Source organism: Canis lupus, chromosome 12 (genome assembly GCF_048164855.1).
Source record: "Canis lupus baileyi chromosome 12, mCanLup2.hap1, whole genome shotgun sequence".
Classification (NCBI taxonomy): Eukaryota; Metazoa; Chordata; class Mammalia; order Carnivora; family Canidae; genus Canis; species Canis lupus.
Genome location: NC_132849.1, coordinates 21,137,032 through 21,163,864, shown reverse-complemented (window position 1 = coordinate 21,163,864; position 26,833 = coordinate 21,137,032). Strand labels below are relative to the sequence as shown.

Here is a 26,833-nt window from a genome sequence, read left to right as displayed (position 1 = left end):
TTCCATAGTGGTTGAATAATATCCTGAGTGGTAGGTATACTTGGATTTCAAAAAGATTTCTGAAGCCTTTGCAATCTTCACAACGACTATAGGAGAGATGTACTATTCACCACATTATGTAATGAAACAAACTTTGTTTAGGTTTGAAGAGATGTAGCTAGTTAGGCAACAGGTCAATTTCATTTTGTCAAACAACTACTTAGTTTTGTACAACAAAAATCCTGGTTGGTATCCATCAGCCTTTGTTAAGCAATCATACTGAAAGGAAGTAGTTGATTCCATTAAACAATATTCCCTAATTTGTAGGCATACTGCAATCAAATAGATGAATCTAAGTTTTTTTTAGAGAATTATTTCTTTTTAAAATGAGTATTTACAGGTATTTACTATCTGAATATAGTTAACCTATGCATATGGATGGCCAAAGAAACTCAAGGGGACTATTTGAGTAGAGAGGGATGTAACCAAGCTAGGCTTCCATCTGTGATAGTTTGATAATGGATAGGATTCTTCCTTTGACGGCAGCGCCCAAAGCACAGGGCTGAAACCCTAACAACCTGCCTGCCTTAATCACCAGCTATGAATTGTTCAACCAAACATACATGAAAATCTCTTCTAGCACCATTCTGATATTGCCAATGTTGAATGTCTGGTGTAAAATCAGCAGCTCAGTAAAGATAAAAATAGGGAGTTAGCTTAGCATGAGGTTATAGCTCCTGTCTGCATTGCTCTAAGGGCTGGGGAAGAATCCCTGCCTAGCTAAAGATACTATCCAAATGCCTAGCTTCACAAGAAAGATCCAATCTTATTTTTTAAACTGTTTTTATATTTACTCTGTTTCATTCTATACGCTAGTAGCAAATTTACATTACAGGTAGAAAACCACCCAAGCTCTCAAGCACTTTTATAGTGAGGGTCCCCTTCACTTTCCAGCCTTTGTTAGGTACTTCAGAATTCACATATTCATGAATGTCAAAATTGAAAGGGATCTTAGAAATCCTCCCATCCAACTTCCATTCTCTGTATAAAGAAGGAAGGTATCCAAAACTATCAGAGCTAGTAAGTGGCAAAACCAGAATTTAAACATCGATATTCCAACTCTATGTTGAGGTCACTCCACTATACCAGAAATATGATTTGGATTTTTCTCTTGAGAAATTTCAACCTGGCAGATGGGGGAGATGGGGGGAAGTGGGGGAAGGAAGTTCAGAAATAGAGAGCAATTTAAGACAGTATTTAACAAAACACTTAATTTTTAGAAGAGAAAGAGTTCAAAGAAGGAATGGATTAATATGGACTTCTGGGAGTGTGATTCCCCACTAATAAATAGACTCTCTGAAGAATGGAATACTATCTAAAACATTTTATATGCCCTAGCTCTTAGTACAAGTAATGAAACAGAGTAAGTATCCACTATATGGTTTTTGAATGGATGGGTGACTATATGGATTTGTGGAAGGCTAAATGAACAGTCTAGAGAACGAAAGCCCTTGTAAAGAAGTGGCATTTAATAGGGGTCAGAGTCAGGACAATGTGGAGGCTAGAGAATATTGAAATGAATACTATTTACTTAGAGGCTGTTAAAAATACAACCTGTTTGAAGCAGAAGCCATTTACTAGGACGTAGCTGATGATGTATTTGAACATTGACATCTCAGCAAAATGCAGCTGATCACTGCCTATTCCCATGACTTCACTGGGTTATGTTTAGATTGGTGTTGTAAATGCAGGGAGAGTTTGAGGAACTTGTTAATGAATCCAGACTCCCACATACAAAATGAGATTTCTGAATGTGTGTGGTCGTTGGTACTCTGTTCTGTTCTTTTTCTATGCAAACAGCAACAGATGGAAGGAATGGAACTGGAGGAGTGGGAATCCAGGAGGAAAGTTTAAGTTGTCCCATCTTCTCTCTGCTGGGTCTACTATGGATGAACACTGGGGGAAAAGAAGACTGTAGAAAACTCAAGTTTGGGGGATCCCTGGGTGGCTCAGTGGTTTAGCGCCTGCCTTTGCCCCAGGGCATGATCCTGGAGTCCCAGGATGGAGTCCCACATCGGAGCCCGCTGCCTATGTCTCTGCCTATCAATCTCTCTCTCTCTCATAAATGAATAAATAAAATCTTAAAACAAAACAAAACAAAACAAAAAACCCAAAACTCAGGTTTGGTGTTTACAGAGTCAAAATGCTGAATGACATCCAGCTCCTTTATAGTTGCCCCAACAGAGTCTAGAGAATATAGAAAAATCACTGATTACCAATACCAGCTGTGTTAAAGTTAGTGGCTTAAGCATTCTGTACCTGGATTTCCTCATGTACTTTGGGAAAATGGTACCATCCTAGAGAACTTTAACAAATGAACGGAATTAATATATTAACGTGCTTTACTTTAGCGCCTGAGATAGAATTGTCACTCTGTAAGGCTTGCTGCAGCTTATGAGGATGCTTTTGAACACTTGTGCAAATTTATAAAAAGTACATTGACCTCTGAAGAAAGCATAGTTTATGTTCAAAATCCTCCTCTTATTTTCAACCTCATCTCACCCAACATGGCATACTAGCCATTTACAATCCGTTGAAAGTAGACTTGCTTTGGCCTTAGGATCTTAGCACTTGTTCCCACTACTTGGAATGCATATCTCATGGAATTTTAAAGGGGTGACTGTTATCATTCAGGTTTCAACTCAAATATCACCTCCTTAAGGCAGCCTTGCCTAACCTCAGACAATAGTAGGCCCCTTTCCCTCAATTTCTCTCTTTCATCTGGTTCCATTTTAACTTTCCCTAGCATATTAGTACCTAAAAATGATCTGATTTATCTGTTTGCTTTCCAGGTTATTCAGTCATTCAGCACTGTAGCCCCCTACCTAAAATATGCCTACAGGTTAAGTGCTCAAGAGATATTTAACTGGTGACTGATGGACTAACTGATCGACGAGAACAGGACCCCAAAGCACATATATTTAAGACAGCATTAATTATAGCTTTAAAGACAAAGTTATCCCATTCCAAAAAGAGAATACTTAAAGTAAATTTCACACAGAATGACAATATTATGCTTTTAATGCAAAATGTATTTTAACTGTTGCTTTCCTCCTCTTCCTTTTTTTTCCCCCCAGTCTTGAGGTGAAAACAAATGACAGGAAGGCACTGGAAGTTGCAACCACGTTCTTTCTCTTAAAAGAAAGTCAAAAGTTGAGAAGCTAGAAGTCTTTCAGATGTTCCTTGTTTGTTGTCAGCCTGGTAAAATAAACTTTTATTGTTGAAAGCTCTCCTCCCTACTATTCCCCCTCACTTCTGGGGCTGGAGTGAACAGAATCCCATAAGCTATAGTATACTTGTATTTCATGTAAGTTTAGACTAGTGATCTGCACATGCTAGATGCTTAATAATTCTGGCCTCATTACTTGTATAAAGAACTAAAGAGTACCTAAGGACTCACGCACATTCTACAGATATTTAACTTGTGGCCTAAAAATTGGAAGGTCAATCTTCCAACCTTTAGAAAACCAGGGTCCAGTTAGCAATTCTTTAGGAACGTAAAAGGTTGGTTTAAATAAGTATGTGTCTACCAGCTTCTAGTTTTGAAAATTATTCTAACATCTAAATCATGCTTCCTAGCTAAATACAATATTATTTAATATTTATGTACTGTTATTTTAATTTTAAATTTCTATTTTTATAGGCAAAGGACAATTGAGCGGAAAAATGTTATACCCTCTCTCTCTCTCTAGCTATTCATGCTGTGAAGCAACCTGTTTTACTGTTTAAACCTATGTTTGTTCTGTTTCAATCGTGCAGAAGGAAACAGTTCTGGCACCTTTAAAAATCAAAGATCTATCACTCAACAGGAGAACATAGCAACTAGCAAAGGGAATTATGAGGTAGAGTGAAAAGATACCATGCTTCTAAAACTCTATCAGACTTATGATTCACCTGGGAATCTAGCAAATTGTAGATTCTGATTCAGCATACCTAAGATAGTACCTGCGATTCTGCATTTCTAACAAGTTCTACGTGATGCCTATGCTTCTGGTCCTTGGTGTTTACGGACCATAGCATTTAGGCCATATGGTTTGAGAAATGAAAATCGCTTTAGAGCATTTAGTACTTACTGATATAGTAACATTAATCCACTGATACTTTATTTAACCTGTAAAAACAACCATAAGTTCTTCCCTTCCTATCCAGAAATGGAGCCTATTCTTTCATTCTTTGAGTTACGTTGGCCATGTGAATCACTTTAGCCAGCAGACAACAGCAATTTACCAGAAGGCAAGACTTGAGGATGTGGGTCTCATGGCATAATGGTTAGTACTCTGGACCCTGAAACATACTTGCATCCTGGGACTTGCTCTTTCTTGCCCTTCTTGGAATCCTGTAGTCACCACATAACTGTCTCTGAGCTGGCCTACTGGGGGATGAAAGGCCATGTGGAAGAGAACTGAGAGGACCTTGGCTACAGTGAGTGAGTGAGTCAGTGGGGCCCCAGCCAACAGCCTGCCAATCTCTGTCCCTGTGAATGAAGCCATCCTAGATTATCTAGTCTCCAGCTAATTCTCCATCTGATCACAGACATGTGAGTGAGCACAGTCAAGCTGTCCCATACAGATCTCTGCAGGCAACACACAGAACCAGGGACTAAGTAAAATAATTGCTGGTTTAACCACCAAGCTTTTTGTTTACTAATTCTGTTTTTATGTAGCCCCTGAAGCAGGAACAGGTACTTAAAGAAGGAGTAGTAAAAGTTTAAGTTAGAGATGCATGATATCATTGGGCTTGAGATTCTTTTTTCCTTCTTATCTTCAATCTATGTAATATAACTTTGGCTTATATAATAGAAATTGAGATTATTAGTTATTGCAATAGCGTTTGTACTACTCTATTTTTATAACTCAATTATTATTTTTTTATTTTACTATTTTTTAAAACATTTTTGAAAGGATCTTTTTATTTATTTATTTATTTATTTATTTATTTATTTATTTATTTATTTTTATTTATCTGACAGAAAGAGAGGGGGAGAGAGAGAGAGCACAAGCAGGGGGAGCCGCAGGCAGAGGCAAAGAGAGAAAGAGAAGCAGGCTTCCTGCTCTGCAGGAAGCCCTATGCAGGGATCAGATCGGTCCCATCCTGGGATCTCAGGACCTAAGCCCAAGGCAGATGCTTACCCGACTGAGCCACCCAGGCGCCCCTTTTATTTTACTATGTTAAATAGTTCTACTTAGAAGTGAAGTCACTTCTTCCAGGTCACATTGCTTATAAATGGCAGAATAATTTTCAGCCTAACATAGCATCAGAAATTTCAAAAGTTTTTTCAGTAAGTGATTCAATGTCTCAGATTCATCTGCTAAAATGCAAATATATAGGATGGCATTCGGAAGGACATGATCTCCAGCCATCATCCTGTTTCATGTTTGAGAAGGTAATATAAGGTCCACCCGCAACGGAACAATCTTAGACTGATGTGAGATGCCAGTGACAAACTCTCTTGGGAGAAGGACACACTCAACGCTGGCCAGTCATTGACACAGTCCCTAGACAGACAGCACCACTGCTGCACTTTTCCTTTGCAGGTTTCCTCATTGTTGGGCACTCTCCCCTAGCGTCAGTAATCCTTGACCATCTGGGCTCCTCTCAAAACCTGTCAATGTCAGCCATATTTTTTTCTTTTTCACAGCCACGTGAAATACATATTAATGACAGTGTCATGGCCATGCCTATATATTAAAGGCTGCTCACACAGTATTTCTCAATTTTTTAAACTATCCTTCCTTTGAGGCAATTTCTACCTCTCCCACTCCTTTCATTCTTTTATGTCGAGAACATTATTTTAAAAGAAGCTTTGTGAACTGGTATTCCACAAGCTGAATACTGTCTGCAATACCACTTCCTTACTAATATAATCTGATTTTTAAAAATTAGAATTTGAGGGACTCCTAGGTGGCTCAGCAGTTGAGTGTCTGCCTTCAGCTCGGCATGATCCTGGAGTCCGAGGATCGAGTCCCACATCAGGCTCCCTGCATGAGGTCTGCTTCACCCTCTGCCTATGTCTCTGCCTCTCTCTCTGTATCTTTCATGAACAGATAAATAAAATCTTAAAAAAAATTAGAATTTGATACCCTTTAAGTAAAACATGCACTTTGCAGGTAGCAGAAGCCCTGCCATTCCCTGTCATTCAACTACTTCCCACCTCCACATTGTCTTACTAGATTGCAGAGACTTCTGATTGTGCACCAGCCGTAGGCTAATCTTTCTCTCCTTGGGGATTTGCACCTACCACCGCCACTATAACCACCATGCACCGTCCAGAGATGCCATAATCTCTATGTCCAGCTGTAACCTCTGTTTCAATTTTCAACTCCTTACTCTTAGCTCCAAATGTTAGTTTGCTTCCACATCTTAGTCTTCCTTGCTTTCCATTTACCCTAGATTAACCCTTTCTATTGAAATCATCTTAAATTAATTCTCTGAAAAAGTACCACTTACACGATCATCAATCCCACTACAAAATTATTACTGCACCTGGCCTGCCCCATCCATCTCTAATATTAATAGAAGAAGTCGCACTTGGGCTGACAATATCTCACTTGGGCAGATGTGATAGCCTCCCCACTGTTCTCCTTCCTTCCAGTATTCTGTAACCCTGTCCTTCATGTTCAAGGCCATCACTTATTGTATCCACATTCTGGAAATCATAATCCAGGCTGAAAGGCTTCCCAGTCTGGCTCTAAGCTAACACCCCAGTCTCATCTCTCCTCATACCTGTGCTCCAGATACCCAATGCATCTTAGAAGTCTTTGTGTTTTTTTTACATATTTTGCCTACTAATCCTTTGATCTAGTCAGCTCCTCCTCCTTTTCTCTCAGCTTCTCTGGCTGGTTTTGCTCAACTAGCTGGAGAAATCTCTCTAACCACAGCTCTTGTTTACATCTCTGCCACAGCATAAATCATATTGCTTCCCTACCCATCACCTGCACTTCAGATTTGAGAACACTAGAAGCAGGGACTACATTTTATCAAATTTTGCATCTCCTCCGCTAAACCTACATTTGACTTAAACTAAGAAAAGCAAATAAGAACAGCAATAGACATTTATGTTAAATAATTAAAAGGCATTCTCAAGGTGTCTGTGGGAGATTAAGAATTAGTTCCAGAGAATGGGAGATGATTTGAATAAAGACATAAATGCATCCAACTGGGCAGGTAAATTTACTTCAGAAAGCTCATTGCTTAGGGATGGCAGGGGATTTCCTACACAAAATAGATCTTTGTAAGGATGCCTTGTATAAATGGCATTAATCTGTGTGAATTCAACTCCAAAACTTGGGTTAATATTTTGCACTTAGATGTCAGTGTACTACAGAGTCTATTTATATAAAGCTCAGATTTCATTGGTTATTGATTAAGCAAGAATTTGAACCAGTTAATAAGCTCTATTCACCAAGAATCTCTATGAACCCAGAACTGTGCCAGACTACATTCAGAAGAGAGTGTGCACATGTACCAGTGCTATGTGGCTATTTCTCTGCTTTTTTTTTTCTCTCTGCTCTTTATATATGGTTTCTCATATCTGATCTTCTTCTGTACCTTTGGAAGTAGATATTAGACAGTCCTAAAAGCAGGAACATAACAAGTCTGTTCTTAGGAAGTTTCACTTTATCTGTAAGAACAAAATTAGCAACATCTGGAAAATTCTATAAAACAAGATAATTAAATGTCAAGATGTATCAGAGACAGAAGCCACTACAGAATTAAATTGGTTTCATTATTTGTGGCTAGGATGAGAAGGTAAGGCATGCTAATACCAAACAGAAGAACTATGTTGTCCAGCTACCTTCATAAATTCTTGAGGCCTGAAAAAAACAAGTTCTTGCACCAGTGTCCTACTATAGGGCTTGAAATTTAAACCTTAGAATCATTCTGTGGTACAGTGAGAGCCAAGTTAAAGTCAGATGTTCCTGTGGCCTGCAATTAAATAGATGTTTCCAAAGCTGTCCTGGCACATTCATCTGGTGTTAATAGGTGTCCTAAATAATTGGGTGAAACCAAGAAAAACAAGATTTCTTGTGATTGAAATAGAGTGTATTCTGAATTTCACAGAACAGAGCACAGTCTGGTGCATTTCAAAAATATATTTAAACATTCTTATCCCAACAGAGCATTTTAAGTAACACTGCAGTAAACTATTTTCAGACATTAACACCTTTATGAAAATAATTTAGCTGGCCAGGTACTTAATAAGCTTTAAGAATGAAATGCTCATGAACTCCCAAAAGAACACTGAGGCCCCCAAAACCCAACCCTCCATCTGAAGAGGGAATAGACTCCACAGGAAGGAGTGAAGAAATGAAAATGGGGAGGAAGGATAGTTCCAAAGCAGGAAAAACAAATTCAGATAGGGATCTCAGTCAATGCCAGATGAGCCAGATGAAGAAGAGGGGACCAAAAAATGTTTCTGTTTGTGGCATGGTGAAGTTTCTCAAGGAGAAGAGGAAGCAGCAAAAGAGCTATTGAGGATGAGGGGCACCTGGGTGGCTCAGTGGTTGAGCATCTGCCTTTGGCTCAGGTCATGATCCTGGGGTCCTGGGATCAAGTCCCACATCAGGCTCCCTATGGGGAGCCTGCTTCTCTCTCTCCCTATGTTTCTGCCTCTCTCTGTGTGTCTCTCATGAGTAAATAAATAAAATCTTTTTAAAAAGAGCTATTGAGGATGAAATGTGTACAACTTTTGAGGAAGACAATTTGGCATTATGTATGGGAAGTCTTTTAAAAGTCCCCACTCTTCAAACACTAATTTTAGAATTAAAATTTAAGGACACTGTTGCCCAAACAAGCAAAGGAATATGTCTTAGTCTATTCAGGCTATTGATATAACAAACTATTGTAGACCGTGTGGCTTAAATAATGAATATTTATTTCTCACCGTTTGGAGGTTTGGAAGTCTAAAATCAAGATGCGTGCAGATTCGTTTTCTGGGGACAGCCTGCTTCCTAGTTCATAGATAACCTTCTTGCTATCCTCACACAGCACAAGAGGCCAGAGAGCTCTCTGGGGTCTCTCTGATCAGGGCACATGAATCTCATTCATGAGGGCTCCACTCTCATGATCTAATCTCTTCCCACAGGCCCTACCTCCAAATAGCATTACATCTGGGATTCAGTTTCAACATATGAATTTTAGGGCAACACAAACATTCAATCTATAGCAGTATATGCATGAGAATGTTCATCAGGGCCATATGATAATAGCTAAAAAAAAAACAAGTAACTGATAAACAAGAGGATATGGATAACATAAATAAAATATAATGTCTTATAGCTATTGAAGATGTTCCTACTGATATGCATTCTTTTTTTTTAAGATTTATTTATTTTTTTATTCATGATAGACATAGATCGAGAGAGAGAGGCAGAGACACAGGAGGAAGGAGAAGCAGGCTCCATGCAGGGAGCCCGACGTGGGACTCGATCCCGGGACTCCAGGATCACACCCTGGGCCAAAGGCAGGCGCTAAACCGCTGAGCCACCCAGGGATCCCCTTGATATGCATTCTTGATGTGGAAAAATATCACAAGGAAAAAGCGGTTACAAAGGAATATGTGTAATGTTACCAGATGATTAGGAAATATGTATGAAATAGGCAAATTCTAAAAGATTACATATCCAAAACTTAATAGTTTATTTCTGAGTATTGAAATTTAGGTGACAATCTTCATTTCAATTTTTAGTTTTCCTTGTGAATTTTTTTCGATTTTCATTTTTCTATAATAAAAAGGTAAAACTAAAATGTCCATGAGAAATACATGCAGATTGGCAATAAAAGGAAAACTAAGGAGTTGAGTAGGCTGCAAGATGCCTAAAGCTAGCGCATAGAAGTGTTCAATACTTCTCACTGTACCAATGATAACACCAAACCTTCTTAAGAACCTACTGAGTGCTAGGTATAATAGACACAGACTTCACATTCTATGTATTTGAAATTTAATAGGAAAGAGAACAAGATTGAAAAAGGGATTTTTGTCCAAATTGTCCCAACAGTCATAGGCAATCAATTAGCATTGCTGACCCTTTAATTCTGCAGTTATAAAACTAGAGAATTGGTGATCCCTAGGTTCCTTTTTCAGGCTAGAATTTGTGAGTGCTTCAACAGACTGTTTCTCAAAATTTAATTTTAACCTATAGCTAATGGTAAAACACAGATGTGATTCAGTGGGCCTAGGGAGACACCTGATTCTATCCATCTAACATGCTCCAAGGTTGTGAGTCCCAGGCTTTCACTTTTGAGCTGCAAGACACTAATATACATGATTTCACCAAATTTTCCCAAGACTTCTTTGAAATAGTCATCTTTTATCCTATTTCACTGATAATGGAGTGATGTGTATAGGATCAAACGGGTAGAAAGTGGCAAAGCAGGGACTCCAAGCAAAATCTTTTTTTTTTTTTTTTTAGTATGGTCTTCAAGATCTTTAATGTCCCATTTGGTTCTAAAATGCTATAGTTAGAAATTACTGCCACATTCCTATAGAGGGAACAGGACCCAGCATAGGACTGGTAAAGACAAGCTGCTAATGGAGTTCAGAAGAATTAAAGATCACTTCACATGGGAATCTGTTAAGAACTCATAGAAGAAATGTCATGTCAACCTTGAAGGATGGCTAGAATGAAGTTAGGCAGAGATTGAGAGAGGATATAGCAGTTAGGTATAATAGGACATGATCAGAGCATCTGGCAGTGAAGAGGGAACGTGCAAAGGACTCTACATAACAGAACAGGCCTCTTGAACTAAGACAGGTATTTATTACAAAAGTCAAAGATTACTCTAAGGTGTTGGATCTTGGAGACTAAAAGAATATAGCAAACTTCAAATTTTCAGTATGGCATTGGAAGTCATTTACCAGCTTCCTTCCTCTTCCCAACACAGAGGTTCCACTTGTTTTTGTTTGCCTTCTTCCCCACCACACACCCTCTCTGCCCCTCTACCAAGAAATTGAGCCACTCCATAAGATTGAAGCATTCGAGTTCCCATACTTGCACTTTTGCCTTTATGATGCCCAATCCCTCCTGTCAGTGCACCTATATCTTAAGTCCAGAAAGTCCTTCATAAGCTTTACTTCCATCAGTGAAGTCTTTAAGCATGGTCTCATTTGATTCCTCAGTTCTTCTCATTTGTATGTTCTAGAGACATTTACTCTAAAGCATGGTGCAATATACAGATATTACTGGCAAAGTCCCTCAGCATCTGCTTCTCCTTCCTACCTAAAGTTCCTGGAGAAAGTGCAGACTCAATTGGGAGCCACCAGCCACATGTGGTTGTGAGTACTTAAAATATGGCTGGCCCAAAGTCAGATAACTTAAAATAATCCACACCAGATTTCAAAAAACATTAAATACCTCATTATTATTTTTAATTGGTTACATTTTGAAATGGTAATTTTTTTTTAAGATTTTTTAAAATTTATTCATTCATGAGAGACACACAAAGAGAGAGGCAGAGACACAGGCATGGAGACACAAGCAGGCTCCATGCAGGGAGCCCGACGTGGGACTTGATCCTGGGTCTCCAGGATCACGCCCTGGGCTGAAGGCGATGCTAAACCGCTGAGCCCCCCGGGCTGCTGAAATGGTAATATTTTAGCTATATTGGGCAAAATAAAAAAAAAAAATCTATAATTGAAAGGAAAAAAAAAAGTTCCTGGAGGAAAGCACTGAGTCACTGCATTTCTTGGGTTTATCCCATACTCACATCATGCACTGAACATGATAGGTACCTCCTCAATGCTATCTGTACTATCACCTAGTTTTAAGAGGAAGACAAAATTTGATAAGAAAAAAATTATCTCCCTCCTTAATTTGTTTTTCCTAAGTAGAACTCCTGAGAGAAGCCTCAGGGCCCTCATCTTTGGCCCCACATGCATCTTCAGAGGCATTCTGGAAAGTGCCAGCTGTACACTGTATACCCACAGAAACAACAGTTAATTCTCCCCTTCTGAAATTGTGACTCCCACCCTTCTCCCCTTCATCTAAATGTTTCCTTTTAAAGAAAGCCATGGTTCACTGCTACTGAAAATTAAAGACAACAGCATAAAGATCAAGGTCCAAGCTGGTGCAGCCCATGACAGAACATTAAAATCACCACTGAAATTTCTCTTTCCTTGAATACCACCAAAGACTACTAATGGAAAGCCAATCCCCAGAACGCAAGCTCATCTCGGATGTTCTTCACTTGCACTTCTTGGTTCACAAACTATTTTGACTACGTGAAACAATTGGAGGTGAACTTCAGTTGAGATAAGATGGGAAAGACCTATCCCTTCAAAACTGTATGTGACTACCCTCCCACTCTCCCCCTCCCCATCACAGCATGAAGTACCAAGAAAATGCAGGAGTGTTTGTTATGCAAAGGTTAACTTGTAAGGTTTAGAAGAGGAGAAATTAATCACCTCTTCCTCCTCCAAGCTATACTCTGGCCTCTCCAGTGGTCTCTAGTTTGCTCTTCTACTTCTTCTTAATTCCAGCTTCTGTTTTGCAATCAGATTGCGCCCCAAAGTTTCCTTCCATTTTCTGAATCCACATTTTCAAGATTCTTATCCTTTCTTAACTTCAGTTCCCAATCACGTGTTGGTGTGATGGTTTGGGGTGGATTTCCTGATCCCTGACTACTGTATTGCAGTGGTTCAGCAAGACAGGCATAAGCTCATTCCCCATACAAACATGGAAAATGTTGAGGGTATTTTCAGAGCATATAAAGTATCTCTCATCAGCATCTAACACTGAAGAGGACACCAAGAGAAATCTGGGATTAGCCCAGAAGGAGAGACTGACCAAGTATACACAATAGCCATATTGCAACCTGAATCAGATGCTCTCACAAGACAGGTAAAGGGATATAAAAGATCAAACATGAGAAAAGAGAGAAAACTTTATGTGAGTTCTTTTCATTTCTACTTTTTAGTATGTTGGACCCTGAGAAGCATGAAATTAAAACTCGCGAAAAACAGCCTATCTCAACTTGCTGTGGTGACTCAAAAGTTGTCGTTTCTCAACTCAACTTTGCTGAAACACTTGATTCATGTTGTTCTTATTTAACCTAATTTGCATTGATTTAATCAGTGCTGGTATGCTTTAAATACATAATAAATTGGGATTCTGCAACTTAGATGACTTAGAATAGCTAAATTTCAATAAAGCTCATTTCAATCTGTTAATGTATACAGTTCTGCCAAGGGGTTTAAAAGCGTAGAAAAGATGCAAACTTGCCACATTAGAGGTGGGAAAGGTTTAAAGATACCATCCAGATGAAATGATTTGCAGGATAATAATGTGAAAAGCAATATATATATATATATATATATATATATATATATATATCTTAATTACAACCTAGACACATCTTCTACATTTTGAGTAGCATACTTAGAAGAAAACTCACATATAAATGCAGTGAATTTAATTTTATTCTCTTTCCTCCTTGCCAACACTCAACTCTTTTCTGCCTCTCTGTACCAGCTCTACAAATCAAGTGACATCCAAAGTGGGACCTCTTCTTGCCCATTTGGCAGGCTTCATCACCACTTTGCCAAGCCGCCTGCATTAGGAGGATTTTCTTCCTAGCAGCCATGGGGATTGGGTGGCTTATACTCACAGTGCTTGCTGAATGGTTGGCCAATGTTTACTCCTGCCTGCCCCCGCCTCCCCCACCACCCTTTAGAGTTTATGGCTCAATCAGCCAGCCTGCTGTCAGGAATAATTGTGTTGGCAAGAGGTGAAAACACTTGATGGTGAAATTGTTTGTCTGTTAAAGTGTTCTGCAGCACCTTGCAGGTGCCAGGATGAAAACTGCAGGTGCCCAGTCCAGAGTCAGGTAGGAGTCTAGAGTGAGAAAGAGGCAACCATCCAGAATGGCAAGGGAAGAACACTGCTTTGGTGTGGGACAGAAAACAAAACAACAACAACAACAACAACAACAAAACAACTGTGGGTAATGAGCTGTGAGACCCTGGGTAAAGGCCTGATGTCTCTGTGCCTCAGTTTCATCATATGCAAAATTAAGGGGCTTGATTGTCTAATGTCTCTTCTAGCCCCTAATATGACATGTGCTGTCTAGAACATCTCAGATTTGTTTTCCTTCCAATTAAATAATACATCTCGGAGATAAATAACCAGAGGAGAGCTTGGATGAATATAAAATGTAATGATACATGCTCCTGTTCATATGACTTTTCCTGAGAAGTGCCACCAGTGTTTGGTGACTTGGATTCCACTGGCTCATGCCTTCAGCTTGGATGCTAAGGACCAACCCAGTTACTTGTCCAAAGTCAATCCAGCTTGAGAGCTTTGGTAATCTACCGCATTCTTATCAAAGCGAGAACCACTGTAGATAACGCCCACTTACTTTCAATTCTGAGAGACAGAAATGTTGAGAATTAAAAGAGAGGAGCTAGAGATTCACATCTGATTCCTCCTATCACCTCCTTGGGCATCTCTGTCAAGAAGCAAGGCTTGCCCACACTCACTTCCAGAAGGATTTCCTTCTGCCATCTCTGAGGACCTTTTTTTTCTTTTTTCTTTCTTTCTTTTCGTTTCTTTTCTTTTCTTTTCTTTTCTTTTTTTCTCTCTCTTTCTTTCTTTCTTTCTTTCTTTCTTTCTTTCTTTCTTTCTTTCTTTCTTTCTTTCTTTCTTTCTTTCTTTCTTTCTTTTTTTTAAACAAATGACCAACAGGTTCCAATAGCCATACAGACCCTCTCCAAGCTGGTTGGGTGGAACGAGAGAGAGAGAGAGAGAGAGAGAGAGAGAGAGAGAGAGAGAGCGCTCATTATCAGAACCCCATCTATAGATGATTGTGAATGGAAATAATCAGGCAGAGACTTCTCTTCATACTTAGAAGACATAATTTAGTAACAGTCTCAAAGTTTAATTAGGGTTAGGTGTATGAAGGGGGGTAGGCTTCATTACGGTTTAAACTACCCCTTCTCTGCTTATTCTCTTGCATATTCTCCCAGAGCGTACTGCAGGGTGCTGTAATCACCATGTGCAGTATGCTGGGGTCAGCCCCTCCTGGGTGTCATACAGCAGAATCTTATCTTTAATCCACCTGGGACCCTTAAAGACATCTAGTGGGAATGGTCAAGTCCCCGCAGGATCTCAGGCAAGACTCCCTGTACACAGGCATACGTTTCTGCCACACTGGGTCTCATGCCACCAAATCGGGATCGCTTTCCCAACCCACTGGGTTGAGAAACCATCTCCCCATCTACCACTAAAAAGTGCTGGCTGACTGCAGGACTCCAGTGCCTGTGAGGAAAGGGGGAAAAAAAAAAAAAAAAAAACCTTCGGCAAGCCCCCACAATCATTGCTTTACTCTATCTTCTCTCAAGTTGCTTTTCTAAAGCAAAGGACCAAATGTTGATTTCTCTACAGATTCCTACGTGTCTCTTACACGTAGACAGCTTTAGAGGGGGAGGGGGAACGTCCCCAAAAGGAAAAAGGGGGGGGGAGGGGGAAGAGAACAGAATCTTTCAGTTTCCTGCTTGGAAATATCTTGTCGTTGATGATGCTAGCCTACATCTCCATCCCCTCTCCCCCCACCCCCGCCCTCCTTTTTTTTTTTTTTTTTTTTTTTTTTTTTTTTGAAATATGGGCAAAAAAGCTGAAAGCGTTTTCCGTTTCATCAAAGAACATATATTACTTTAGTGGCTCGGTAAAATGTTGGTTTTATGCCCACCCCTTTTCAATCTGCCCATGTCTGAGGTGCTCCGGGAAGACGCACAATCGTGAGCAGCTTACGACACTCAGTGAGCAGTAGGTGCCTGTGCAAGCTCGCGCCGCACACAGCCTGGCGGAGGGAAGGAGCCCGGGCGTCGCTCCCCGCTCCCGGCTCCCCGCTCCCGGCTCCCCGCGCCCCGCGCCCCGCGCCCCGCGCCCCGCGCCGCCCGCAAAGCATGAGCGAGCCCGCTCCCCGCAGCCGCCCCGGGCGCGAATGGCAGGCGGTCTCCGCGGAGTGAAAGGGGGCGCCGGGCAGTGGTCCTTTCCAATGACGGACATTAACCAGACTGTCAGATCCAGGGGAGTCGTGAGCCCCGACTTTGGAGTTTTTTTTTTTGTTTTTTTTGTTTTTTTGTTTTTTTTCCCCCCCCCCCCGCAACGTCACAGTCCGAGCTGCAGAGGGAAAGGACAGCGGCAGGAAGGCGAAGCCCGGCGCCGGCACGTAGTTGGGAAACTTGCTGGTCCTAGAAGTCGCCTCCCCGCCTCGCCAGCCGCCCTTGCAGCCCAGAGCCGAGCAGCAAAGTGAGACATTGTGCGCCTGCCAGATCCGCCGGCCGCGGACCGGGGCTGCCTCGGAAACACAGAGGGGTCTTCTCTCGCCCTGCATATAATTAGCCTGCACACAAAGGGAGCAGCTGAATGGAGGTTGTCACTCTCTGGAAAAGGGTGGGTAAGACACTTTTTAATTAAATTCTTTCCCGAAGATTTTTTTTTTTTTTCCTCCTCCCTTTTCTTTGCTGCAGCATCTAACATGGACCAAATCACCATCTCTTTGATCTTTCCGTGGCTGTGAACTTTCTAATGCTGCCCAGCTTTCTGCATGCTTAGAGGTGAACGTGTGGCTCTGGGGAGGGGAAGGGGGGGGGGTCCTTCTTTATTTCAATATATTTATTTGATTTCGCCCTTTTCTTCCCCCTCCCCCGCTCCCCTCCCTCGGAATAAAATATGATGTAGATTTCTGACCGAGCGCTTCCAATGGACATTCTCCAGCCTCTCTGGAAAGATTCTCGCTAATGGATTTCCTGCTGCTCGGTCTCTGTCTATACTGGCTGCTGAGGAGGCCCTCGGGGGTGGTCTTGTGTCTGCTGGGGGCCTGCTTTCAGATGCTGCCCGCCGCCCCCAGCGGGTGCCCGCAGCTGTGCCGGTGCGAGGGGCGGCTGCTGTACTGCGAGGCGCTCAACCTCACCGAGGCGCCCCACAACCTGTCCGGCCTGCTGGGCTTGTCCCTGCGCTACAACAGCCTCTCGGAGCTGCGCGCCGGCCAGTTCACGGGGTTAATGCAGCTCACGTGGCTCTATCTGGATCACAATCACATCTGCTCGGTGCAGGGGGACGCCTTTCAGAAACTGCGCCGAGTTAAGGAACTCACACTGAGTTCCAACCAGATCACCCAACTGGCCAACACCACCTTCCGCCCCATGCCCAACCTGCGCAGCGTGGACCTCTCGTACAACAAGCTGCAGGCGCTGGCGCCCGACCTCTTCCACGGGCTGCGGAAGCTCACCACGCTGCACATGCGGTCCAACGCTATCCAGTTCGTGCCGGTGCGCATCTTCCAGGACTGCCGCAGCCTCAAGTTTCTTGACATCGGATACAATCAGCTCAAGAGTCTGGCGCGCAACTCTTTCGCCGGCTTGTTCAAGCTCACCGAGCTGCACCTGGAGCACAACGACTTGGTCAAGGTGAACTTCGCCCACTTCCCGCGCCTCATCTCCCTGCACTCCCTCTGCCTGAAGAGGAACAAGGTGGCCATCGTGGTTAGCTCGCTGGACTGGGTTTGGAACCTGGAGAAAATGGACCTGTCGGGCAACGAGATCGAGTACATGGAGCCCCATGTGTTCGAGACCGTGCCGCACCTGCAGTCCCTGCAGCTGGACTCCAACCGCCTCACCTACATCGAGCCCCGGATCCTCAACTCCTGGAAGTCGCTGACGAGCATCACCCTGGCCGGGAACCTATGGGACTGTGGGCGCAACGTGTGCGCCCTGGCCTCCTGGCTCAGCAGCTTCCAGGGGCGCTACGACGGCAACTTGCAGTGCGCCAGCCCGGAGTACGCGCAGGGCGAGGACGTCCTAGACGCCGTCTACGCCTTCCACCTGTGCGAGGATGGGGCCGAGCCCACCAGCGGCCACCTGCTCTCAGCAGTCACCAACCACAGTGACCTGGGGCTCCCGGCCAGCCTGGCCACCACGCTCGCTGACGGCAGGGAGGGGCAGCTCGACGGCACGCACGAGCCGGCCACTGTTGCCCTCCCCGGTGGCGAGCACGCCGAGAACGCCGTGCAGATCCACAAGGTGGTCACAGGCACCATGGCCCTCATCTTCTCGTTCCTCATCGTGGTCCTGGTGCTCTATGTCTCCTGGAAGTGCTTCCCAGCCAGCCTCAGGCAGCTCAGACAGTGCTTTGTCACGCAGCGCAGGAAGCAAAAGCAGAAACAGACCATGCATCAGATGGCTGCCATGTCTGCCCAGGAATACTACGTTGATTACAAACCGAACCACATTGAGGGAGCCCTGGTGATCATCAACGAGTATGGATCCTGTACCTGCCACCAGCAGCCCGCCAGGGAATGCGAGGTGTGATTGTCCCAGCGGCTCTCAACCCGCGCGCTACCAAATACGCCTGGGCAGCTGGGGCGGCCGGCCAGCGCCAGGCTGGGGGCTCCTTGTCTGTGCTCTGATATGCTCCTTGACTGAAACTGTAAGGGGTTATCTCCCAGAGACTTGACATTTTAGCTTTATTGTGTCTTAAAAACAAAAACGAAATAAAACACAACAAAAACCCCGCCCCACAACCTTCAGGACAGTCTATCTTAAATTTCATATGAGAACTCCTTCCTTCCTTTGAAGATCTGTCCATATTCAGGAATCTGAGAGTGTAAAAAGGTACCAATCATTGATTTTTTTTTTTTTTTGTAAACTAAAATGTTTAAAATAAAATAGCATTTACAGTTTTTACAGACTGGTGTAACCTAAATGAATTGTTACCTGTGTTAAAAGAGAAGCAACAGTTAAAATGTCCTTCCCTGTGTGTGTGTGTATTGAGGGGTGGGGGTGGGGGGAGCGGCAGGGAGGGTGCAGCGGCCAGGGAAAATCCAGAAATTCAGGAGCAGGAGCAGAGTAGTCAGGCTCAATTTGAAATATTGAGAAGGACAAATAAAGCTCATCAGGTTGATTTATCCCCCACATGACTAAAGATGGGGGGGAGGCATGACCTTTCATATTATTTTCGGTGGGGAGTGGAGTACAATCACTTTAACGCAAGTGAAAGGGGGACTGAGGACTGAGCATCGCTGCCTAGCCTTTAAGGCAGAGATCATTACAAATAGCTTTTGAAAGGCAGTGTCAGACAATTTGTCCTATGAACAAGAAACATTTTTGTACTTAATACAACCATCTTTCAAATCAATTCAAAATCTCACTCCCAAATGCCAATGGCTCATAATTCTCTTATGCCTTTGATTCACCAGAGTTGGTAGCATTTGTGCCCTTTTCCGTACTCTCCCAAGTGAGAGACCCTCAGCTCCTGTTCACCAAGATCTGTCTGAGGCAAAGAAGGGGAATAAGGCAGACTCCAAATGTTGGCAGATGAAAGCTGTGCTTTCTGGAGCACATTGCAAAGACTGCAGCATGGTTAGGCTCTCAGCAGTGATAGCACACTCCTAGTTACTATGGGGAACAGTGAGAAAAATCCTGCTTTAGGTTGAATGCCTACTGGGTGATGACTCACAGCAGGAGACTTTAGGGGCAGACTTGGTACGGAAGCGATGGGTGGGATAGGGGAAGATCACCATTTGATCTTGTGTTCAAGTATTAACTGAGATGGGAGTGATTTGTTAGCCTGGAACAGAAGAGCTGCCTCTTTTCAGACTGCCCTTTTGTGTAAGGCCTGCTTTCCCTGTGTTGTTTTACCTTTTTCTGTGTTGGGATCAATGATTCCTTCTTCCAACCCTTCACAGGTTTCCAGGTCTATCATTGAGATTTAGGTTGTTTACTGAACTAAATTCAAGAGTAGTAGCAGTTGGTGGGTGCGGGGAAGGGAAAGAGGGAGGAGGACTGTGTGTTGGATGGGAGGGGTCTTTCACTTGCTAACACTTTAAGCAAATGTATGATGGAAATAAATGAAGATGGAGAGCAGATGGTGAATACTGAACGAATACCCATGCCCAGAGTCTTTTTCAAACTCAGGTGCTCACCTCTCTGCAAGATCCTACAGCCTGGCATCTTTCATTTTTTCTTTTTCTCTTCTTTTCTTTTCTTTTTTCTTTTTTTTTTAAAGAAGGATATCCAAATAGTAAGGAGAGGGAAGGGGAAAACACACTCAACCACCATCACCCAAATGCAAATGCCTCTAGCCACCTACCTGAAGAGGCAAAATCAGCTGTCTGAAATGCAGAAAGTCATTACCAGGAGGTTTACTTAAGCTGAGGGTTGGTGGTAGATTTCTCTACTACCTATGGAGAAGTCCATTTACCTAATAATACTGCACATAAGGGGCCCTTTCAAGAGAAATACTCTGCAAATGTCTCTAAGGTCTTAAACCTTGGGAGTAGAGTTTAACATCTCTCTCTCTCTCTCTCTCTGTCTCTGTCTCTGTCTCTCTCTCACACACACACACACACACACACACACCCTAGCTCATTCTTTCAGACCAGAAAATTTCATCTTCTTTGTTTCTAATTAAAATAATGACATTATGACATACACCATGCTCCTATCATCTATTTAGGTGAAAAGAAAGGTGCTTTATTTGATAACTTTGAGGAGAAGGTTTTGGATTCAGCCTATGCATGACAATTTGGGGCTGCCGTTTTAAATAGCATATCCCTTGAGGTAGGGGTAGTAGGGAAAAGGTTCGCTTAGGGGTGTTCGATCTGTAATTAAACTCCGATAAAGAGACCTCTTCTAGAAGACAATATACCCTTTTTGGGGAAAAAAAAAAAATCCCAAATTGTGGCAATTGAAGGAGAGTTCCTTGGATTCCATTGATTTAATCTCATAGGAAGGCTACTGGAATCCAGTGCCAAAAGCTACTTCTGGCTTGGTGCATTAAGGACTGTGTTGGTGTGCTTATAGGGAAAGCTTCCAGAAGCAAATCCTTTCTGGCAGACATCAGAATCACAGCTCCCCCTTGCCCCCTAGAAATATAGATACTGGAGACTGTAGAGTTTTATCTCTTATACCAAAGACTTTTTTTTTCTTCCATTCTTTCACATTTTTCAATGTGATCATGAGAAAAAGAGAAAGAATAATTGTGCTTTATTTTATGCTGCTGGCAACCCCCCTCCCATGACTAAATATCACATATGCAGAACTCAAGTCCATGTAAACCTGATGAAAGATCATTGTAAAGAGAAATCTGCAATCTGGTAATTGGAGAGCAAATGTTGGCCATAGAAAACTGTATTCTTACTTGGTATGTCTGTACATCTTTGCATTGTGTGTCTTTGTAGCAAATCTGTTTTCTACACAAACAAGAATGCAGCTCACCCATTTTATGTTCATGCACCTCTTGCTTTGGGGAAAGTGGGGGAGGGGAGAGGCAAGAGTAAGGGATATCAGTAGTTTTAACTGAGGTTGCGTGACACTTGAAATCTTTTCTTTCACAAATTAATTAATCTTTAAGCTTCAAGAAACTTACTCTGACCACTCTAAGCAAACTATTGAGCATTTAAAAGAATCTAATTTTTAAAGGTGTAGCACCTTTGTTATGTGTTCTTCCCACAGAGGGTGCAAATATCGCTATCCTGTGTTCTCTGAAAAGAATTTAAGGCCACAATTCACGTCTCTTCCTGGGCACTGTGATGGATTAACCCCCTATTTGCAGTTCCTTCCCAGATGATTAAAGTTCAGCCATGGTATAGAGGTTTTTCGAATATTTATATAGAGAAAAAGTCCTTTTCTGATGACAAATGACACTCTCACACCAGTCTTAGCCCTGGTAGTTTTTTAGGTTGTGCCAGAAGGAGCAGGTTAAAGAATACCCATCCTTTGGCCTTCACTTAGAGAAAAAGCAGCCCCTGCTCCTCAGACTTCAGCCATGATGGTTGAGAACGCCTGTCCCAAGCATAGCTGCACTCCCAAGACTGCAGGTTGCCATCACAAAGATTATTCCAGTAAAAGGAAACCTTTTTTAAAATCCATTTTTTTTATATTCTCCCAAGCTCCTCAAAGTATCAAACTGCCTTACCTTTTCTTCCTGCCTGCAGGAAGGCAGACATTTGGTCTGACCTGGCCTCAACAACACATTTTTGAGTATATGTAAGTAATTAGGGGGGCAAATGCCATTTGTGATTCCTCTCCAGTTTCATAAGCAACTGCACACAGATCACTGGAGGGCTCAGGGGCTGCCTGTGTTTTTGGGTTACGTTAATAGACTTGTCATCAAGTTTGGTACCTACTCTATCTGGCAGAGTCACATGGAAGGGGACCTCAGTGGGTCACACATTCTGGTAGAATAAAAGACATTGGATATTTCTCTCACAGAGAGCATTATTAAAAGACCAGAATTTGTATATTTTTTTGGAGAATGGGTGTTACAATGTTTCAGGGTAGTCAAAACATGCATCAATTATCTTCTCTAGATAGGTGGTTATGTTGGTTGATTTGGGTTTTGTCACTGATGACAAATAACAAGGAGTTAGCTGGAATATGACTATTAAAAAGGCACCTGGAATATATTTTCAGAGAGGTTTAGGGACACACACACATTTTACATACATAACACAGATAAAACCATACACACATAGGCATATATTTCCATATTCATATAACCTATATAGCCACATACACAATTACATAACCAGTTTCCAGCATTAATTACCCTCCTGATTTCTTCTTCCATCATCAGACTGTTACTCAATAAAGGACCTGTTAAAATCAATCACAATTAAAGTATAAAGGTGGCTGATGGTATTTTCAGGCATTAGTTCATGAGTTGGTAGATACTTTTCAGGCTGGGGGTACTCTTTTGAGCTCCTTGTGCTGTAGGAGAGTGTAAGCCTGCTACCTACTGGTAAGAGCCAGCATGTGGCAATGCATTCTTTTGAGAGTACCCTCCTCTAACTAATGAGTTCCATCTCAAGGTTAGGAAACATACTTCTCTATAAAAAATATTCTACTCTGATTTTTTTCGCAGGAATCTAAGTGGTAAAATTCCTAACTGGTGACCTGGCACCATCTTCTGGCCTTCCTCAGTAGACCCAGTTTCTGAAAGTCTGGTTTTTTTTGCTCATAAAACTAGAGCCTGGCTACTATATCCTTAAGGTTTAGTCACAGAAATAAATGAGATGGAGGGAATACAATTTATTGAGTATGGGAGCCCTTACCTAGATTTTGATATGTGAGAGATACTAAGAACCTTATTTTTACATGAGGAACCTGAGGTGTAGAGGCGTTCAGTGCTTTGTGTAGTCACCCAGCTAGTAATGGGGAGCACTGGCATTCAGGTCTGGTGGCCTTTTCATTATACCCTATCTCTTGTTTCCTTGAAGGGTTGCTCCCTCCATCCCTCCACCCAGCAGAGCCTAGGACTAGCCTGGGCACAGAGCACATGCTTACATGTTCTTGTTGGATGACATAGGCATAATGTTTGAGTCTAAGAATTTTCATGATAACTTTGCTTGTTCTGGCTTCTGTTAAGTGGGTAACACAGGACTCTGTTAACAGAGGATACTGCTCACAGGCTTCCAGAAGCAGAACTGTCCAGTTAATCATGCAGTCCAACCTCTATCCAGAGGATTTTAGATGCAGAGAGAATAAGGTATAAACATCTATCCACATATTTTTGTTGAGGATTTGTTCACATTTCCTTTTTGGTCATTAGAAGAACTATGTCTCTATGATTGTCAACCAGGGGCAAATCTGCCACCTGCTCAGGAACTGGTAATGTCTGGAAACATTTCTTATTTTCATGCATGGTGGTGGGGCCTCCTGGCGTCTAGTGGGTAGAGGTCATGGATCCTGATAAACATCCTACAGTGCATAAGAAAGACCCCTCACAAATGATAATTTGTTCCAAACTTTGCCAAGAATGCTAAGGTTAAGAATTTCTGCCATGGTATAAAGTAATGAGGTTGTCTAAACCAACATATTGTGCTCCAGCTTTGCTTGGAGTAGCCTTTCTGATGAGTTAAGTTTTGGTTCACCCAGATCTATTCTCTTTTAATCTTTCTCTCTCTTGCCAGAAAACTGAAAGTCTAAATTAAAAACCCTCAGGTTGGTTGCTAATCAGCAAGAGGACCTGTAGTTAGCACATGCTTCTCAGGGAACATATGGCAAAACTTAAATTAACTGGGACGAAACTTGTCAGAACCCTCAATTGACCCACTTTTTCTTAGCAATACCTCATTTAGGAAAGAGGAAAAAAAAATCAAGTTAACAGTGGATATTTACTTAACAAGAAGTAAAATGAGAAACATGATATTCCTTCCAGAAGGTGTTCTGAAGTCTGAACAAATTCAGCTGACCTCCTTGTACTTTCTCCTTCTCTAACCAAGCCTGGAATGTTTCTGAAGTGGGAATGGGTTTCCCTGTAAAAACAAAACAAAATAAAACAAAAACAATGTGCTCTGTCTGGTGAATAGAGTGGGCATATTATTAATCGGGGAAATGATTGCAGACCTTGGAAACAGGATTGTCTAGAGATGCAGGCATCGCAAACTGAAATGCATTTGTCGAGGGGGATGGGCAGGTAAGCAACACAGGTGAATGAAGTTTATAGACATATGACATTATGAGGGAATTGGAGAGTTCACTTAAAAACAAGGCAATTCAGCAATTCACATTTGACTGGCCCTGGTTAATCACAACACTTCTGTAGGCCAGGTCAAGCAACTGCTCTGGAAGTTCAGAGTCCAGAACTCAGGAGACATGCCCTTTAAACCTGGTGCTGTTACTCACATGCCTTGGATTCATCCGGTAATCATCTTACTATGCTAAGCCTCTGTCCTTTGCCTTGAGGTGGATTCATCCAAGTATTCACTAAGAACCCTTCCAGTTCTGGGCCTCTATGCTACCACATTTCCTAACAATAAAACATGAAACAAATGTGGTTTTCAAGCTAGTATCACTTAGCCAGAAAATTAAAATTCCCCCAAACTCTCATTCCTGAGATATTGATTCATCAGGCTTACCTACATATGAATGAGAATAGGTAGATACAAAGTCACAGAGACAAGGCCTTCAGGGAAGAGATAGGGATGCTGGAAAACAGATGAGAAAGCACAAGCATGTGTAGGTGGGCAAATAGGGTTTTCAGAATGTGCAGTAAGAGATAAAAGGAAATCCTAGCAAGGACTCACTCACACTCACCCACACGTGAGACCACAGGCATAGGGATGTGCTCTAAAGCAGGCGCAATTAAAAAAAAGCTGAAGAATGCCACTGGGTAGGGGTGGGATGGGATGGGGTAAGGGAGGACTACAGAAAAATATTTGTACAGGACTCCTAAAATAACTTACTATATTGTACACAGTTACAGTGAATGTTGGAGCTCAGAGCCCTTTTGTAACATAAGAAGAGGTGGAAGGGGAAAAAAAGAGGGAGGGATGGGATGAAAGTAAAAGACAAGGTGAACAGAGATGGGGGAGAGGTGAGAGGGATAAAGGGAGAGCAAGAGGGAATTACGTTCCTCAAATAAGCATCCTAAGTAGCTGTGATGCACAACTCAACTCCTTAGTCTTTTTAGTCATTTCTTTCTTTATGCTGGTCGACCATGTTGACTATTCTCTTCTTCCTAATGTAATGTTGGGAAAGCATTTCTCCCTTACTTTATGAGAAAAAAATAAGTCATTATCTAGCTGCATCTTCCTTTCTCTTGCTGAGCCAGGTGAAAGCTGCACACTGGAACCACCAGGGAGCTTCAGTGAACATGGATGCCTTGGGTCCCCCCCACCAAGAGATTCTGATATAACCGATCAGGAGCGTGGCTTTGGTGAAATGTTTCAAAGCTTCCCAGGTGATTCTAAAGGTCAGCCAAGGTTGACAAGCACCGAGCTAGAGGGTTACAAGAGTTACAAAAGGTGCAGCTCAGCCATCCACCCCACCCACACGTCTGACTGCAGCTCTTTACACATGGCGGTTGGTGGCTGGGCTGGACAGGGTCAGTGCTAAGCGAGCTGACTCCACCTGGTGGGGGTGATATTAGGAGAAAGATGTGCAAGCACAGACGGGTTTGTAATTTGTCTCTGAGCACTCCATAATTTACAAAGTGCTGTTTACAACTAATTATTTTATTTGCTTTAATACCCCCAGCAATCACACAAGGCAGACACAAACTTGTCCCATTTTTTTTTTTTTTTAAGACAAGAAGACTCCAATTGGAAGAGGTTAAGTAGATTGCACAATGTCAAGGCTACTGTCAGGCCTGGCACCCAGAATTGCCTCTTCTAAATTCTGTGTCCTTCCCCCTTCCAATGCTTCCCTTGCCTTCTCTGCTCCAGATATCAAAGTCAGTAAGTCTTCCAGGAAGAGTCCCAGAGAACACATTGCACACATGCTTCTGCACCCTCTCCTTCTCCTACTGGAGTCTGGCAATGACAAGGCTTGGTATCACAGCTGCACCAGTGCCTCTTTGGTGCCCCCACCCCTGCCCCATGCCTGACCTTTTTTTTTTTTTTTCTTTTTCTTTTTTTTTTTCTGACCTTTTCTTTTGCCCCAGGAGCCTCTATGATGCGTCAGAGATATCCAAATAGATGCCAATTCTTTCCAAATAACCCAGCACCAAAAATTCCCTTTCCACTTGACCACTGCCATCTATTCCTTTGCTACCAACTCTTTTACCAAGAATGAAAACTAAGTCCCAGTAGAAAAATGATGGATGGATGGTGAAAACTCCATGTGTGTATGTGTGCGTGCACGCACATGTGCACACTTTGGAAAAGGATCTTTGGGGGAAGTAACAAAGAAATTGCTCCCATGCTAGAACTTCCAGTACTGAAGCAGCTGGGTAATGTATATTTGGACATGACATCCTCCCTTGTTCCCCTCAAATGAAACAACACAGACCATCGCTCATGTATAAAACCAGATCTGCCGATAGTTTAAGGGCTTAAAATAAAGCCAGGATAA

At 42.3% G+C, this 26,833-nt stretch overlaps 2 protein-coding genes across 13 annotated transcripts in view; one reads left to right on the top strand and one right to left on the bottom strand.

Moving 5' to 3' along the window:
• Positions 1-26,833, bottom strand: part of CTNNA2 (catenin alpha 2) — a 1,079,777-nt gene that overhangs the window by 340,109 nt on the left and 712,835 nt on the right. The window lies entirely within an intron of this gene.
• Positions 15,886-18,784, top strand: LRRTM1 (leucine rich repeat transmembrane neuronal 1). 5 transcript variants are annotated; one of them, XM_072770004.1, is made up of 2 exons: positions 15,886-16,430; positions 16,755-18,784. In XM_072770004.1, exon 2 carries the CDS (start codon positions 16,778-16,780, stop codon positions 18,344-18,346), a length of 1,569 nt encoding a protein of 522 aa, XP_072626105.1. In that variant the 5' UTR covers positions 15,886-16,430; positions 16,755-16,777; the 3' UTR covers positions 18,347-18,784. The 5 variants fall into 5 exon arrangements, with proteins under 5 accessions (XP_072626105.1, XP_072626102.1, XP_072626101.1 ...); XM_072770001.1 differs by having other exon boundaries at positions 16,719-18,784; XM_072770000.1 differs by having other exon boundaries at positions 15,886-16,434.

Bases quoted from the DNA above. Each gene is read 5' to 3' on its own strand.
- LRRTM1 (XM_072770000.1), top strand. From the start codon at position 16,404: ATGGAGGTTGTCACTCTCTGGAAAAGGGTGG. The intron at 16,435-16,754 runs GTAAGACACTTT...GACATTCTCCAG, and splicing joins CACTCTCTGGAAAAGGGTGG to CCTCTCTGGAAAGATTCTCG.